The sequence below is a fragment of the Numenius arquata genome, chromosome 2, assembly GCF_964106895.1.
Source record: "Numenius arquata chromosome 2, bNumArq3.hap1.1, whole genome shotgun sequence".
NCBI lineage: Eukaryota > Metazoa > Chordata > Aves > Charadriiformes > Scolopacidae > Numenius > Numenius arquata.
Genome location: NC_133577.1, coordinates 16,640,753 through 16,658,728, shown reverse-complemented (window position 1 = coordinate 16,658,728; position 17,976 = coordinate 16,640,753). Strand labels below are relative to the sequence as shown.

The 17,976-nt window shown below is 38.6% G+C and overlaps 1 protein-coding gene across 1 annotated transcript in view; it reads left to right on the top strand.

Moving 5' to 3' along the window:
• Positions 1-17,976, top strand: part of PRKN (parkin RBR E3 ubiquitin protein ligase) — a 606,958-nt gene that overhangs the window by 226,542 nt on the left and 362,440 nt on the right. The window contains exon 6 of the mRNA XM_074144656.1: positions 2,216-2,331. Within this exon, the coding sequence (XP_074000757.1) occupies positions 2,216-2,331 (116 nt within the window). The remainder of the gene's footprint in view (positions 1-2,215; positions 2,332-17,976) is intronic.

The following is a 17,976-nucleotide window of genomic DNA, read 5'->3' as shown; positions in this document are numbered from 1 at the left end:
TGCATTGAAATAAATCCTTCTTACCATTTAATTCAAACAAAAGTAAAATCAAATTAAAGGGCAAAGAAAACCCAAGCCCCAATACCCATTAGCAAATAATACAAAGATCAATGGATACATTTTTAAAGGTTGAAAATAAATTAAAATTACAGATTGTCTAAGGTTTCATTCCAGATGAATGTGTAGTTCCATTGACTCACTCTAAATTACCAAAATGCTTCAAGCTGAGCTGATATAACTGGGTCTTGAACAAGAGAAAAAAGGATGGAAAGTATAGTCTAAGGATGACTTTAAGCATATTTTCTTGCTTGGGACTACTTCCTGATCTTATGGAACAGGACAGAAAGATGATTTAGTTATTTTAAAAAGTTAGCTCTATGTAAGTATGTACAGGTGATTACTTCAAAAGTTCTGTGAAAAATTACTTCATTTCAAAAATAGGGTTCCGATTAAAATATACTCTTACCTCTTAGTTCTCTCAATAAACTGCTACTAGCACATGCTTCAGACAATGAGTCCTTAACTTACAGTGGAGTTTGAATATTTCATTTGTGTTTAATCTATTGCATGTATCAGCGCATCTCTGAGAAGCAGGATCGACTAACCTAGGACGAAGGTTGCATTAATACTCCTCGTATCCTAGTCATCAGATTCCACCTTAGAAGTATTACTGCATAGAACTGTGTTCGTCTCATGTAGAAATACACACTATGTCTAAATGATCACCACTGAGAAAACACAGTAATTGACAGCTGTTTTGCAGACGAAGAACTCCCTACTGCAAGGCTCAAGGCAGTGAGAAAGAGCTTTTTCTGGACTGATTTTAGTACAGCATTATAATAAATCTCAGTGCCAGGCTGTAAAGGGGGAAGGTCATTTTGTATTAAACAAAACTGATTTCATTCAGCCACATTCATTATCTTGTATTCATATATACTAGCAAACACTAAAATATACGTCTAGCTAGGAAATTGGGGTGACAATAGGAAAGGCCACCTAATTGGTGGTGGGTTTTGGATGTGGCTGAGTTCAGATGTAACTTTTGCACTCTAAAGAACTGTGACTGTACTTTTTTTTCTTTCATCCTGTTCCACCACCGTGAGTGATTAGGAAACACTGCTGATTTTTATTCACTGACTCTGTGGGGTTTTTTTCTCTAGCTGCAGTTTATTCTTTTTTTTTTTTTTCTTTTTTCTCTCTGGGTGTATTGAGAGTCATCTGTGATCTTAATATCCCATCTTAATATGCCATCAGCACCTGTCATTCTTTTGTGCTGCCTTCTTGTCATTTCTTCTGATGCTTTTACACTCCCTCCTTCCAATTCACACGTCACCTGTAACAGTCTTAATGTTTTCATTACAAACGTCCACAATTTGATACCGCAAAAAGGTCTCATGGGAACAAAGGAACTGCAAACTGTCACCTGTGGCTCCTATTGCAAAGCATGTGTTTTCAGACTGCTTTTACTTGCATATACGTACAGCGATTCGGACATTTAAAACAATCTCTTATAATGAAACCTTATCAATACACATCATGATTAGTATGCCCTTCTCTGGGGTGCAGTGGAAAAGAGAACAAAGCACATAGTTGTGAAAAAAGTATTATGCTAATGAAAGAGTCTAAGAGGCTATATAGAGCGGTATGGACTAAAGCAACTTAATTCAAACACAAAATAATATATAATTGCAAATGTAATATGTGTCTCATGAGAGCTAGAGCTTCTCTTTAATATGATTGTAAAATTATATAGTATAGATTTCCAACATCACAAAAGCAAGGCTAGACATTACCAATTTGGAGCTAAAATTCTGTGGTTTAGAGTTCAGAAAATGGTAATATCTGTAACAACAAAAAAAAATATGTGGAAATATTAATGCATAGTGGCAGTGCTTACTATTCTGCCTTTAATGACTATACTTAGATGAAGTAAATTGTTTTCTATAAATCTAGAAAATCCCAGAATGTGTCAGACCGGTATCAAATTAGTACACAAGTAGATATCTTCTTTGCTAGGGAAGTTACTGAACAAAATACACACCTATACTGGTATTTTTGCAAGGGATTCCTCGTAAACCTTTCCTAATGATTGTCCTCCTTTTCTGCTGGCAGTGGTGATTTGTCTGTTGTCTCAAATGTCAGTTAGCCTAAGATAAAAGGAGGACGTGAGCGGCGGGTATGTAATCTTCTCTTTATCTCTCCTTCAATGTTTCAGGAGTTTTACTTTAAATGTGGAGCGCACCCAACCACTGACAGTGAAACATCTGTGGCTTTGAACCTCGTTACAGCAAACAGTCGCTCTATCACGTGTATAACATGCACAGATATTAGGTAAGTACAACAAAAAGTGTCAGAGATGCACAGTCTCAGTGCTTCAGAGTACTTATCACTTTCAAAGAGCTTTTTTTTGCTGCTGCTGGTTTTCCTTTTAAAACACTTTTTTCCCCTGGTAGCATGATAGAAAATGGGCCACACTTTCAAATGTGTTCTTTGTTTAGCTGGTATGATTGCAATTCATATTTTTGAACCTTAGTTGAATTGCAGGTGGAAATCTGACTGCTTAAGTTCTAACTACAACCTCAAGTGCTCAAGATAGTGGTGTGTGTAGATCTTTGCTGCTAATCCGTATTTAAGAGCCAGTGAATGAAAGTACAACTTTGAGGGGGACGGACTGTTCCTGAAGAAAGGAATTTTTTGTTGTTTGTTTTATAAATCAAAGCAAAATTTCTTATGATGCACCTGCTCTCGTGTTCTTGTTTATTGCATTTTTAAATACTGTAATCCATCTTATCGCATGGTATTTGGGCACATACATTCAAGAATACCATTACTTGCAAATGCATGGATTAAAAAACAATTGCCCAAGAAAGAAAGCTACCATTGTTGTTCAGAATTACCTGAAACACATTTATTACTGATTAGGAGATATTTTGAGGTGGAACCTCAAAACTAACACCATGTTATACACTGTAAGTATTGCTATTGATTGGTCTGAGTTTTCCAATAGAATAAAGAATTTAGAAAAATCTTATAGGATAGCAGGAAGTGTGAATGAAACTGTTAGGAGATATCTTTTTGGGGAAGAAAAGCCGTATTCCTGGAAGTAAATTTCCTATTGAAAATAATAGGTGGTTGTTCCTATTCTGTCCCAGACCTAGTATGATTATATTATGTTGTACTTGCCTGCTACTGCATTGATAGCAGCTGATTGATTGCTGACAGTATTTGGCTGAAGAAAATGAGTCTTTGTTAGAAATTAAAATATAATTGTGCACTGAAGAGTACGGTGTCCATCAATTCCCACATATACAGGATTACAGCATTGCCGTGTGTCTCTTTCAGAGACTACCTTGCAGGCATACATGCTGAATTACTTAGATAGCTTGGCTCCAATGGTAGGTATGCAACAGTATTAATCTCTCTGTAATTAAGGATAATGCGAAGTTCCCATTCTAAACCCAGCTTTCTCCCTTTCCCAAGAACAAGAGGGAAGAGCAACAGCCATAAATATGCTTACTGGGGTGTGATACCTGGTTATAATTATTTCAATCAAATTTGAAATGAATATATTGCCATTTTTCTGAATTGGTATATTCAGTACAGACCTACTCACTCATATTCAGGAAGCAGTAATTTTTTCTCTGTTTTGTGGTAAAATCCCAAGGGAAAGAAAGAGGTAAGACTTAATTTTCTGGATTTGCTGAGCTGAACTTTTCCCAGGACTAACTATTGGCTTCTTAAACTTTACTAGTGAAGTTTAGTGGGACTATTTATTGACACATCCCAAAAGCATATCAGTTCTCATTAATTTATATTAAGGTGCCAAATAATTATGGGACACCTAAATTTCAGTAGACTTTTAGCTCAGCACATAATCTGGGAATATTTATTTATGAATAAATTTATTGGATTTATACACTAAACAGGGAAGGTAGACACATCTTCCTGTTGGCCTCATGGTGTTCAGATTCTTTCTAGCTTACAAAACCCCTTCTGAGATGCCATTAGGTGATGTTAAAGTATTTTATTTCTAAAAGTTTGTAGGAGTTCTGAATGAGTACTCTAAGAAACAGGGTAGGATTTGGGTGCCTCAGCATCTGACAAGGCACTAACAAGTTTTAATTACTGGTGATATCTATCTATGATGGGGACAACAGGTTCTTTGAAGTTACTGATGCACATATCAAGTCTTTCAGTCTTCTGTTTATTTTATGTAGCAGATTCAGTTGTTCATATGTAGGTTTGTCTTCTGTTATGGAGCATAGAGATACTTTTTAGATAATGAAAGTTCGGTTTAGTTTTCTGAATGGCTGACAGATTTTATGTGATCATAGCAAGATCCCTGAAGCCTGTGGCATGAGAATAGGATTAGATGGCAGATATTATAAAAACAGACCAGTTGCATCCCCTTCAATTCTCCAAAATGTCTGGAGAATACTCTTCTGACCCAGTACATCTTGTAGGTCAGGGAATTAATTGTTTGGCAGGAGGCAGTGAAATCAGTTATCCCAAGAGTGAGTGGGAGAGTACTCCAGCAGCCAACTCCCACCCATGAGCAGGTCTTTTGCACTGGCCTGTGGGATTGCACAAGATGAAATCAGCAGGAAGCAGGCAGTATTATGTCAGCTTCTCCTCTCTTTCTTGGTTAAGTAGCATGAAGTTATTGTACCTTGACTCTGCCTCGGTGCAGGTTTCAGAGTCATGTATTTTCCTTATATGAAAGTATATACCAAAGAGAATTGCAAAATGATAGCTGTTGGTCAAAAGAGAGAAGTTGCAAAGGACACTTGAACTTTGTAGTGATTCACATGGTTTGTCGTCTGGAAAGAGCAGATTTTGGCTGCATCCTCCCCACTGTATTTACAGGACTGGCTCCTAAGTACAGTTTAAAGGCCAAATATCAGTCTCTGACAAATTGGTACCTCAGCATTTTGCAGCAAGGGTGCAGACTAAACTGCTTAAAAGTGGCTGGTTCTACTGTCCCTTCTAACAATTCACAGGACAAGAAGAACGATTTGGCTTCCTGCAGTGCGGAGCCCTGGAATGTGTCTGTACAGCTACATGAAAGAGGTCCAACGGCTCATCCCTGGTCCCAAGCCAAATGGCAACGATTGACAGATGTCCTATAGAGTACTGTGATAGGTAGCCTGGCTCTTTGTCACAGCCAGCTTGGGATAATCTTGAAGTGAAACCCAAAGACTCATTGCTGAAACTAGACCTGCAATGAAAGTATACCTTTTATCCTAGCAGTAAGATGGCATAGAAAAGGCTAATTCATGTCCCAGTATTCTCTTTGGAAGGGTTTGGGAAGCATCAAAAAGAGGTTACCAAACACTATGAAGTACAATGAAGGGGTGAAATTGCTGAACTAACAACTGAGCTTTGTGGGATAAACAGTACCTATCTCCAGGACCTGGGCCACTGTGTTGTCAAAAACTCAAAAGTATTTCTAGACTGCAGGAAAAGTTGTCTGTTCTTGACAACTTACCGTGTTTTTCTTAGGCTTTCCTCTCTATTTAAATAAAAAAAATTAAAAAAAAAGAAGAAAAAATCTAAAAAACTTGTCTAAAAGCCTCCTCTCTAGGCAATGTTAGAGAAAATAAAAAGGAAGAAAATTGTTCTGTCTCGTCATATCAAAATATTGATATGCATTTCCATGACAACTCTAAAGTTTTGGGAATTTATCCTTACATTAAATGCTGATTATCTTTCAGAAGTTGGATTTTTAAAGTCATAAAAGTCTATTATGCAGTTTTATGTATTAAACATTTGTAGGTGGTACCCAGAAGACCTTACTCTGCTTCATTTTTTATATGGCCAGTCTTGTGAGTTGTTAAAATATAATTTCACATATATCTTTGGGTGAACGAAATAATTTTCAAATTAAATTTCAAATTAAATTTCAAATTAATTTTCAAATCTATTTAAAAAAATAAATTTTAGTTTCTATTCCTGATTTTCTTTTTTTTTCAGTTGCAAGGATAGTAAAAGATAAACCCATTTTGCAAAGAGCTAGACATCAGACCAGACCATAAAACTAATTATCAGTGTTGCACAAAGGTCATTGTAAATTCTTGGGCTACGTATGAAATGTCTGCTCAGTTTTTTGAGTTTCTAGTTCTTTTCTGCAACGTGGTGTTCTTGGAATATTTATATATAACTCAAAGAAATTACACAAATACCCATAACCTTTTTAACTTTAGTTAAACATTTAGGTGATTATATGTATCTGTGCTGGCCATTACTTTCTAATACTCCAATACAGTTGATAAGTAGGAACTAGAGCACTCTGCAGTTTGTAGCATTTTGGGAAACATACTTTCATCTTTCTATAGCATTCAGGTGGAAAAGAAGAATAACTGTATTTGGTACATTAACTATTACTTTGTAGTACCTTCACTACAGTAAAAAAACTGTGTCTGTTCTTCAAAATACATTTTTCTTCCTTCTTGCTGAACAAATTTAAACAGGAAAAGATGACAACTAGCTATTATTTATGTATTTCTTAAATATTATTTGCAGCAAGATATACCATTTCTCTTGTTATTTCTGTCCATTTATCATGGACAGTTAGTCTACCACAGGCAGAGCAGTTAAGCTCCAAGAGTCTTGGCATGGCATATGTATGGTTTTAGCAAGTTTTGCAGAGCTCATAAAAATTGCATTTAAAGGAGTAGAGTGCTCTATGGCAGATAGAAAAAATACAAAATGGAAGTAATGTTTAAGCCTATCGCTGGTTTTTATTCTTAAGTTTACAGTAGGCACACTTTCTGTTTGCCTTGGGTTTACATTTTATATTAATATTTTCATGCAGCTCTGACCAACAGAGTGGAATACTTCAGAGCCAAATACCCTTGTAGGGTTATGCTAAGTCCATAGGCGGTATTCCATGTAGTGTAATGCCTTCCAATATATTCTGCTTATCTACAACAGAGTTAGCGTGAATTGGCAGCCTTTATGCATTTATTTTTTTCTGTAGCATTCAAGGTGATGGGTTGCTATTTTATGTCTTTGAAGAAGCTCTTAATAGGTTGAGCAAACGGCTGAAAGTTGAAACAAATACTAAAACTGTGCAATCCTCAAGGGGAGATCTGCTTTTGTCAACTGTTTCCAGTAGAAACAACATCAAAAGGGGCTAGGAGTACCCCAGGGTACCCATAAATCAGGCTCAGGAATAACAGCAGTGTTAAGCAGTGTAAAAATAAAATGTGCAGAACAGAAGTGCCTCACGTCATCTTTCACAAACTAGGTAAGGTAGAATTCCTAAAGGCACCATTATTTTTAGCTTCCAACAGATATGGATAGCTGTAAAAGATATATAGGGCTTGCTGTCACTTAATAGGTAGAAAGAATTATCCAGAAGGAGATATATTTGCTGTTGTGCTATCAGATTTTTTTTTTTTTTTTTATCAAATAAAACCCTACTTCATACTCTTGGACAAAAAACCATTTTGTTTTGTTTAGACAATGGAATCTTGTAATATGTTTTTCTGCTATTCGGACTTCCTAATAGTAGAGTTGAAGTGAGAGCTTCATTTTGTTAGTGGTGAGAGTTAGAAGTACATATGCAAGATGTTCTTCAAGGGTACCTGCGATGTAAGGTCTTTGTCATAATTCTTTTCTACCAAATCAATTCAGACTGTGATCACATTAGACTTTATGGGCAGGAGAGTATTGGAGAAGGTCAGTACTTGGAGGTAAAAACTCAAAGGGAATGTACTACAGGAAGTCCTGTTAGAAATTTGGGAGACAGTTGTCTTCTTCAGTCAATAAAGAATGAATGATTCTGCATGTTGTTAGGGATAACTGTGTGTTAATCTGGTTCTGGTGGGACTATTTGAACCTCCTAAGCCTCTCACTAGCTCTTAATCAGCCATCTTTTCTTTTCAGTCTTTTTTTTCCAGTCTTTTTTTTCCTAGAGAAGAAGTACAATTTACAAAATTTTTCCCTCCGGCAGCGGTTTGTATCACCCCCTGTCACTCCTATTTACTCATTTCCATGACTGTAGTCAGGATTGAGACTGGTGAGCTTCATTTTTATAGGTTAGTATTTCCAAATTGATAAGAGAAAGAATAATTTGTTTCTCAATAAATATATATGTGAATGGTTTTCACTTGGGGATTTTATCTGTGGATTTTACCTGCCAAGGAAAGACCAACTCCCCCAGGTTATTATGGAGATCAGGATTTTTTGAATATAGTATTTTGGGTTTTGATCTTCATGGCATTATTGTTGATATAGAAGGTGTGCCAAGTTCCTTATTGACCACTACATGCTGTCCCATATTGTGCATTAACACTGTACATTGCTTTGAAGTGAAATATTTTTCTTCTTTGAAGAAATCGATTGGTGGAGCCGCACCCTGCCATCCTCAGGGAAAAAAGAGCAGGTGAAGGCTCCACGAGAGGTAGAGGATCCCCTGCCCTCTTGTCACCAGGCAGAAGGCAGGGAAGCAAGAGAGGATGAGGGTGAGTGAATACAGGTACCTGCTCGGGGCAGCAAGAGAGTCCCCTCCACATCTCCCCTGCCTTCCCAGGTGCCTGTACAGAACAGGTACAAGCCTTTGGAGATAGAGGATGAGGGAATCAAAAGTACTGGTAAAGGCTTGTCCAGGGAGTTGCTGAAGCAGCCAGCTCCACATATTAAGACTGCCTCTGTGAAAAAGAGGAGGAGGGCAATAGTTATAGGTGGTTCCCTTTTGAGGGGAACTGAGGGTCCCATATGCAGGCCGAACCCTTCCCAGAGGGAGGTCTGCTGCCTTGCTGGGGCCCGTGTTAGAGATATAACTAGGAAGCTTCCTGGCCTGATACGGCCCTTGGATTATTACCCCCTCTTGATTTTGCAGGTAGATAATGACGAACCAGTAAGGAGAAGTCTCAGAGCGATGAAGAAAGATTTCAGGACTTTGGGACAGCTAGTCAAGGATTCAGGAGCACAAGTTGTGATCTCCTCTGTCCCTCCATTTTTGGGGACCGATGACTGGATAAACAAGAAGATCAGGCAGATCAATGCATGGCTCTGTAACTAGTGCTACCAGCAGGGCTTTGGGTTCACAGACCATAGCTTGATTTCTAGGACACCGGGTCTGCTCGAGCATGATGGAAAAACCCTATCCCAAAAGGGGAAAAGGGTATTAGGCCAAGAGCTAGCAAAGCTCATGGACAGGGCTTTAAACTAGAATCGAAGGGGGAAGGGGACAATACCAGGCCCACTGGTAATGAGCCTGGGGGTAAAGGACCAAGGATGGGGGTGAAATCGGGAGCCCAGCTTAAGTGCATCTACACTAATTCACGTAGCATGGGCAACAAACAGGAGGAGCTGGAAGCCATTGTGCAGCACGGCAGCTATGATGTAATCGCCATCACAGAAACATGGTGGGATGATAGGCATAACTGGAATGCTGTGATGGATGGCTATAAGCTCTTCAGGAGGGATAGGCAAGGAAGGAGAGGCGGGGGTGTGGCTCTGTACGTTAGGGAATGTTTTGATTGTATGGAGTTAGATTCCAGCAATGATAAAGTGGAGTGTTTATGGGTAAAGATGAAGGGGAAGGCTAACAAGGGAGATCTGGTGCTGGGAGTCTGCTATAGACCACCCAACCAGGATGAGGAGGTAGACGAGGTATTCTATAAGCAGCTGGTTGAAGTCTCTCAATCGCCAGCCCTTGTTCTGGTTGGGAACTTCAACCTATCAGACATCTGCTGGAGATACAACACAGCAGAGAGCAGGCAGGCTAGGAGGTTCCTTGAGTGTATGGAAGATAACTTCCTGACACAACTGGTAGGAAAGCCTACCAGGGGAGGTGCCTCACTAGACCTACTGCTCACAAACAGAGAGGGACTAGTGGGAGATGTGTTGGTTGGAGGCCATCTTGGGCTTAGCAACCATGAAATAGTCAAGTTTTCAATTATTAGAGAGGTAAGAAAGGGGGTTAGCAAAACTTCCACCTTGGACTTCCGGAGGGTAGACTTTAGCCTTTTCAGATCACTGGTTGGAAAAGTCCCATGGGAGGCAGCCCTGAAGGGCAAAGATGTTCAGGAAGGCTGGGTGTTTTTCAAGGAGGAAGTCTTAAAAGCCCAGGCGCAGGCTATCCCTGTGCACTGTAAAGCAAGCCTTCGGGGGAAAAGGCCAGCCTGGCTGAGCAAAGAGATATGGTCACAGCTTAGGGAAAAAAGGAGAGTTTATGGCCTTTGGAAAAAGGGGCAGGCCACTCAGGAAGATTACAAAGGTATAGTAAAGTTATGTAGGGAAAAGATTAGAAAGGCCAAAGCCCAGCTAGAACCCAACCTGGCCTTGGATGTTAAGAACAATAAAAAGAACTACTATAAATATATTAATAGCAAGAAGAGGACTCGGGAGAACCTCCATCCTCTATTGGATAAGGGAGGTAATGTAGTGACAAAGGATGAGGAGAAGGCTGAAGTCCTGAATGCCTTCTTTGCCTCAGTCTTTAGTAGTAGAGTAGGGGGTTCCCTAAGTCTCCAGACCCCTGAACTAGCAGACAGGGGCGGGGAGCAGAATGAAGCCCCCGTAATCCAAAGGGAGGTCGTGAGGGACCTGCTTCAGCACCTAGATACAAACAAGTCTATGGGACCAGATGAGATCCACCCGAGGGTACTGAGGGAGCTGGCAGAAGTGCTTGCGGAGCCACTCTCCATCATTTACCAGCAGTCCTGGCAAACTGGGGAGGTCCCAGCCGACTGGCATCTAGCAAATGTGACGCCCATCCACAAGAAGGGTCAGAAGGATGATCCGGGGAACTACAGACCTGTCAGTCTGACCTCGGTGCCTGGGAAGGTCATGGAACAGATCATCCTGAGTGCCATTATGCAGCGCATGAAGGACGCCCAGGTGATCAGGCCCAGCCAGCACGGGTTCACGAGGGGCAGGTCCTGCTTGACAAACCTGATCTCCTTCTATGACAAAGTGACCCATTTGGTGGATGAGGGAAAGGCTGTGGATGTTGTTTACCTGGACTTTAGTAAAGCCTTTGATACAGTCTCCCACAGTGTCCTCCTGGAGAAACTGGCTGCCCATGGCTTGGATGAGAGTACCCTCCGCTGGGTTAAAAACTGGCTGGAGGGCCAGGCACAGACAGTGGTGGTGAATGGAGTTAAATCCAGTTGGCATCCGGTCACGAGTGGTGTCCCCCTGGGTTCGGTACTGGGACCTGTTCTCTTTAACATCTTTATCAATGATCTGGACGAGGGGATTGAGTGCACCCTCAGTAAGTTTGCAGACGACACTAAGTTGGGTGGCAGTGTCGACCTGCTGGAGGGTAGAAAGGCTTTGCAGAGGGATCTGGACAGGTTGGATCGATGGACTGAGACCAATGGGATGAGGTTCAACAAGGCGAAGTGCCAGGTCCTCCACTTGGGTCACAAAAACCCCAGGCAACGCTACAGGCTTGGGGAAGAGTGGCTGGAGAGCTGCCTGGCAGAAAAGGACCTGGGGATGTTGGTGGACAGCCGGCTGAACATGAGCCAGCAGTGTGCCCAGGTGGCCAAGAAGGCCAACAGCATCCTGGCCTGTATCAGGAACAGTATGGCGAGTAGGACTTGGGAGGTGATCGTCCCCCTGTACTCGGCACTGGTGAGGCCCCACCTCGAGCACTGTGTCCAGTTTTGGGCCCCCTACCACGAAAAAGACATTGAGGTGCTGGAGTGGGTCCAGAGAAGAGCAACAAGGCTGGTGAGGGGTCTGGAGCACAAGTCTTATGAGGAGAGGCTGAGGGAACTGGGGCTATTCAGCCTGGAGAAGAGGAGGCTGAGGGGAGACCTTATTGCTCTCTACAACTACCTGAAAGGAGGGTGTAGAGAGGGGGGGGTCAATCTCTTCTCCCAAGTCACGGGCGACAGGACTAGAGGAAACGGCCTCAAGTTGCACCAGGGGAGGTTCAGGCTGGATATTAGGAAAAAATTTTTCACTGAAAGGGTTATCAGACATTGGAATGGGCTGCCCAGGGAGGTGGTTGAGGCACCATCCCTGGAGGTGTTCAAAAGACAGGTTGACGTGGTGCTGGGAGACATGGTTTAGTGATGGTGTTGCTTTTTGTTGTTTTGTGGGTGTTTATTTTTGTCAGTTAGGTTGATGGTTGGACAAGATGATCTTGAAGGTCCCTTCCAACCTGGAAGATTCTGTGATTCTGTGATTTCTTCTATTACAATTTAAAAGATTGTTTAGAAACATCTGAAATTATGTGCCTTACCTTTCTTTTTGTAAAGAGCTGATATTAATGCAGCCCAGATTAAAAAAGAAAAAAAAAGGGAAAGAATGTCAAAGGAGGAATATAGCAGCAAATATGACAAAAAGTTTGAGGTAACAGGTCTGCCATGGTATTCAAAACCTTTAAAATACAAATCATTTCAGAATCTCTAGTTTCATAGTTTGAATCAAATGTTAGAGCTGAAGGGACAATTTGCAAAATTCAGCTTCTCATAAGGATCCACATCTGAACTGTAAACATTTTCAAAGTGAAGAAGCTGTCCTACAAATTTGATTCAGGTCAATTTTGCAGTTATTTGAAGAGATTTTTACCAGGGACCTTCTGTTCCCTTCCAAGATCAAAATGCAGACTCTGTCCATTAAAAGACATTGCCCATGTGATGTTCTTCAGAAAAGTAAATAGCACCTTATTCTAGACTTATAATTGCTATTTCTCTTCACTTCTGGGGTATAGGATCCTAAAATTACCCTTTGGGCCATTATAATCCAAGCAAGTTATTAAATCTATATTTAGCTTATCTTTTTTAAAGTACGTTTTCCCTCTCTGTGACCTGTCTTGATAATGTGATTTCTGCTCCAAATCTCTGTCTGTTACATTCTGTTGTCTTTATATACCTTTCGTAGTTCAAAGAGGAGTGGGAAGAGATTATGTTAAGAATTAAATCTGCTTTGTCTAAGTACTATGACCATCAGGGACAATGTCTACTTCTTTCTCTCCTAATGCCCCTGAAATTAATGGGATTTCTTAAGAATCACTTATTTAAAGTAAGAAATTAATCAAATACCAAACTAAGAACTGTTACTAATTGGTTTAGAGCTTTTTTCTTTTCCCCAATAAGGTAGCCTATAGAATACTGATTTTTACAGCTGTAATATTTGAGTTCTGATACAAGCAAAACCATGCAGAGAAAACATTTTGTTGGCACTTTTGTTGGTAATTTTGAAATGTGAACAAAATCTCATAATGCCAGTAAGTGACCTTCATTTCATTAGTGGCATATACCATGGGTTTTAGACTCAAGCAGTTGTACCATGGGCTTCTGGAAGATGTGCCTTGTGCGTGAAATTCAGTTGCCTTAACCTTTCCGTTGAATTGTAACCACTAGTGTACAGCAGCCCCCTATGTCAATGACAGTACAGCATTGCAATTCTTATTATTTTTTTGCTTCTGAATCTATTAAGATCTGCTCTGCAACTGCATCTCAGTGAGACAGCTTCCAGCTTCTACAGATTTATGAAGAAAAGACTAGATTGGCAAAGCTATTATATTGTCATATTGCATATGTCCTTTGCTGGCAGGGGACAAGTGAGGAGAATTTTATGCAACCTTACTCATCTCCTTTGCTAAACATAAAGCATGAACTTCTTTTCTTTCCATCTGGGAGAGCAAAACCTACCTACTTTCCCTTCTTTATGGTGCAGAAGTACTTTTACCTTGATCTTTTGTTTCCTATATATGTGTTAGTGTACAGTTGACAGGAAGGGCAAATGGAAGGAAATGTCTTGATTACTTGCTGATTTTTTTTTACACTTATCCATACATATGTGAATATAAATATATATGACTTGTGGTATGTTTACATAATTTTGAAGCAGCCACTGCTAAGAATTTTTAAGGTAGTCACAAGTGAATTTTATTTCAGTAACATGCGTCTCCAGCTTCATGTGGGATTCAGTACGTATCACCAATTTAATTTTTCATTTGAAGTTTCACCTGAAGCCTGCAGATTGCAGAATATTATCAGTAGACTCTGTATTAGATTTTTTATCTTCTCTGTCATTCTAATTTATGGCATGATTAATACAGTGAGCTGTTTTTGCAGATGTCTTCACTTATGTATTTTAATGCATGTTGCAAGATACAAGGACTTAATAGTTTAAATGTATTTGGATTAATTAATAGTTTTAAAACTGTAAAGTGTCAGGTATCCAAGTATACCACATGCAAAATTTGGTGAACATCACTTCCAAAATATTTTGAGGAAACCTAAGACTATGACTACTTACATATAAACAATCAATGAAAAATGTTAGAATTAATGAAATGAAAAATGTTAGAATGTTCCTCTGCTTCCCATTTGGCTCACAGTTATGTATTTTTCCTACTGTATCGGGGCAGATTTGAAATTTAACACATCCCTGAGACGACAGTCCATGGTTTCAAAAGAGGAGTGTACTTATTGTTATATCTTTCCAACTTTCCCAGTCACAACCTCTTCTCAGCCACTCTACAGCTACTTACAGGTAGAACTGCTCTGTCCTGATTAACTCAACACCAGCAGAAGAAATGAAGGCAGAAAATTGCATTCATTTTCAGCTTAACTGAAAGAATTTATCAAAGATGGGAAGGAGTCATAGAAGGGAATGTCACTGCTGATTTTTTACACTTATACATAAGTTTGTACATATAGGTATATGACTTTTGATACGTTTAAATGTTTTTGAATCAGCCACTTCTAGGAGTATTTGAAACAATCACAATATCACAATTGAATTTTATTTCTATTGTGAACTGATTTCTGTAATGTGCATTTCGAACTTCATATGAAATACAGTAGATCTCCTCAATTTCATTTTTCCAATTTCAGTTTTATCCAACTCTGCTTTTTGTTTTACTCTTTATTTTCTGTTTTCTAGAGAGAGAGAGTATATGCAGAACAGAAATTATTTGAGTTGCTACTAATATGTATCTATTTAATTGAGTTTAGTTGTCAGAAATTTCCAGTTCATTATTATCAATTGTTGATAAGGAAAGAAGTGCATTTCACTAGGACAAAAGAAACTGAGAAGATATAGATCGCTCCGCAAACTGAAAAAGGTGTAGGGAGTGCAGGCTGTTATTGAAGAAGAACTGAAATAAAAATAAGTAAATTCCTAAACATTCCTAGAAAGGACATTGAAACATGATGAACACTAAGTCCATTAAAGCCTAATTTTTGGAAGGTGACTTTGTAAGACAATTGTTTAATGTGGAAGAAACAGAGTTATTAAATCTATTTCTGCCAGAAAGTCATAAAGATTTAGTAATTTGTTAGTATTTGCATTACTAATTGATTAAACCTTTTAGGCTGCTGTGTCTTGGACGAAATCTACAAGAGTTAATGTAACTGTAGCTTTAGATACATAGAAAAAGAAATATTCTGTATATTTAGCCTTATAAAGCTCTACAGAGAAAAAAGTAACAAGAACATATGCTTTCCACTAGGATTCATACATTCTAGATTATTTTTAAGTCATAAAATCATAGCAAGGTCATTGACATAGCAGTATTGTCAAGCTCCAATTATTGTAATTTAGCAACAATTGGAAAGGAAAAGAAAAAGAGCTTGTGGAAGATGTGGCTGGCAATTACAACATAGAGAAACAAGAGTGAAAATAGAAGAGAAAGAACCTAAACCTTTAGACAAAAACCTAAATATGCACACGACAATAATTTTGATTTGCAGAAACTTAGCAAAAATTGGAAATAGAGGTATAGAGCAAAAGTACCAGGATGTAGTTTCTTAAATAAAACACATGAAGGGCTCTTCATAAGACAGAGAACCTGTCATAATATGCAGGGAATTTTATTAAATATTGCTTGACACTTCATAGAGTCTCTTAATGATCTAATACGGAACAGTAACTGTTGTCTGAGGGAATGCCTTTAATAGCCATTCCATTCCTCAGTATAAAAGCTCAGTACAGATTGTTTTTATATTCTATAAACCCCTAATTCAAATAAACATTTTAGGAAAATAACAATATGTATAAAATTTGAGGGCAATTGTACACATACTGCATTCAATAGATGTCCAAGGCAATGTACTAATCCCAAGTTCTAGAATCATATTTTTTAATTTTTATCAATTTCAGGGGCATATGGGTACAAAATTTCATCTGAGAAAACAAGGAGGGATTGAGAAATATGTTCAAGAAATATGTTTGTTTATGTATTTATAATAAACAGGCACAGTTATTGTTTCATTTTTCTATAAACCATGGTGTAGAATAAACTGGCACTGTACTGAGTTGACATCAGTGTAAGGAAAATAGTTCACACATTTTCTATTGATAGTTATAAACAACTAAGTGTGCAAAGCTCTCAGTGCATTACAGTCTTGTGATCTTTCAAAAGCAATTGATGGAATTTTAATGGAATTTATTACCCAGAAATACTTTTTTTTTTTTTTTTACTTAGCAGCACATGATCATTCATGGTTCTTTCCTCCTCCCTGTCATTTTTTGGATGTTGTTAAAGATGTTGTTAAAGGTTGACTCTGAAGATGAGACAGTTTCTGAAACCAGTCTCAGAAAGAGTCTGTTCTTCATTTTCTTCTGTAAGAGAAACCAGTAGGGTTCTAACTTTCTTAGCTCTTTTGTGGAGAAATCTAATTCCTTCTTTCTCCAGAGGAATGTATTTGCATAAAACTTAATTTAATAAATTTAAGTACATGTTTACTTTAATTTTTTTCAGGTTTGTAATATTAAATTATTTTAATTACAGTATCATTATTGTATAATGATAAATGATAGTAAATATTTTATTGTAAATTGTGATGTGACAGACTAAGTTCATTATCAACTGAGATATCAACACAACTAAATTTTCCGCAGAAAGGAAAATTCCAGGAAAAGGTCAGGCAGGGACAATGAAAATTAATTCAGTCCCCTGGTGGAACTTGAAACATAGACAGAGTTAGAATTGTTTATAAATAACTGTTATGAACTTGGTGCAAAAAGATGCTGATTTGCAATGTGGTCTGAATATGACAAGAAATAAATCATAGGGTTTTTCTTATTAAGGTCAGGCAATGTCTGTGATACGTTAAGGGAGTTGCCTGCTGACATTTGAAGACTGATGAAAATGGACACCGTTAAGGGAATTATCATTTTCCCCATACAATCTCATAAATGGTAGGGATAGTTGCACTAGCAACTAGTATCTTATTTTCACTTGAGATGTTTCTTTTAGTTTATTTTAAAGTAATTCCTTATCAGCATACACTGAAAAACAGGATAAAAATAAGAACAGTTGTCCATCAAAAGGTTTTCTTTTTTAAAAAACATAATTTCTTGAATTACAGTGATATAACTTTCTGTTGCAGAGAAGACCTATCTTGCAGTTGGTCTCTGGAGACCAGCTGTGACTGTGTTTGGAAATGTTAATGGAAGAGTTCAGTATTAGTGAATAGTGATTAAAATAGTAGAGAAAGCATGCATTGCTAGATAGTAAGATAAGAGAAAAATGATGCCTACTCTGCTGAATACATGAGTTAGCATAAATGCTACTGTTTGTGCAGATTTCTGAGCTTCCTCAGAGGTTTTTTACAGCTATAAACCTTAAAAATCCCTCCTTGGAGTCAGTTTCTGTTCTGTGTGACTTTAAGTGTATGTATTCCTCCATGTTTATTTGTCGTGGGTGATTAACTTCACTCTTAAGACAGAAGTAGTGAATATTTATTAAGGTGAAATAGTGATTTAACCAACTTAGTAGTAAATGTGACAGTGTTTTACAAGACTCGATGGCAAGGTGTCACAGAATCACAGAATGATATGGGGTTGGAAGGGACCTCCGGAGATCATCTAGTCCAACCCCCCTGCCAGAGCAGGTCCACCTAGAGCAGGTTGCACAGAAACACGTCCAGACGGGTTTTGAATGTCTCCAGAGATGGAGACTCCACCACCTCTCTGGGCAGCCTGTTCCAGTGCTCTGCCACCCTCAAAGTAAAGAAGTTCCTCCTCGTGTTTAGATGGAACTTCTTATGTTCA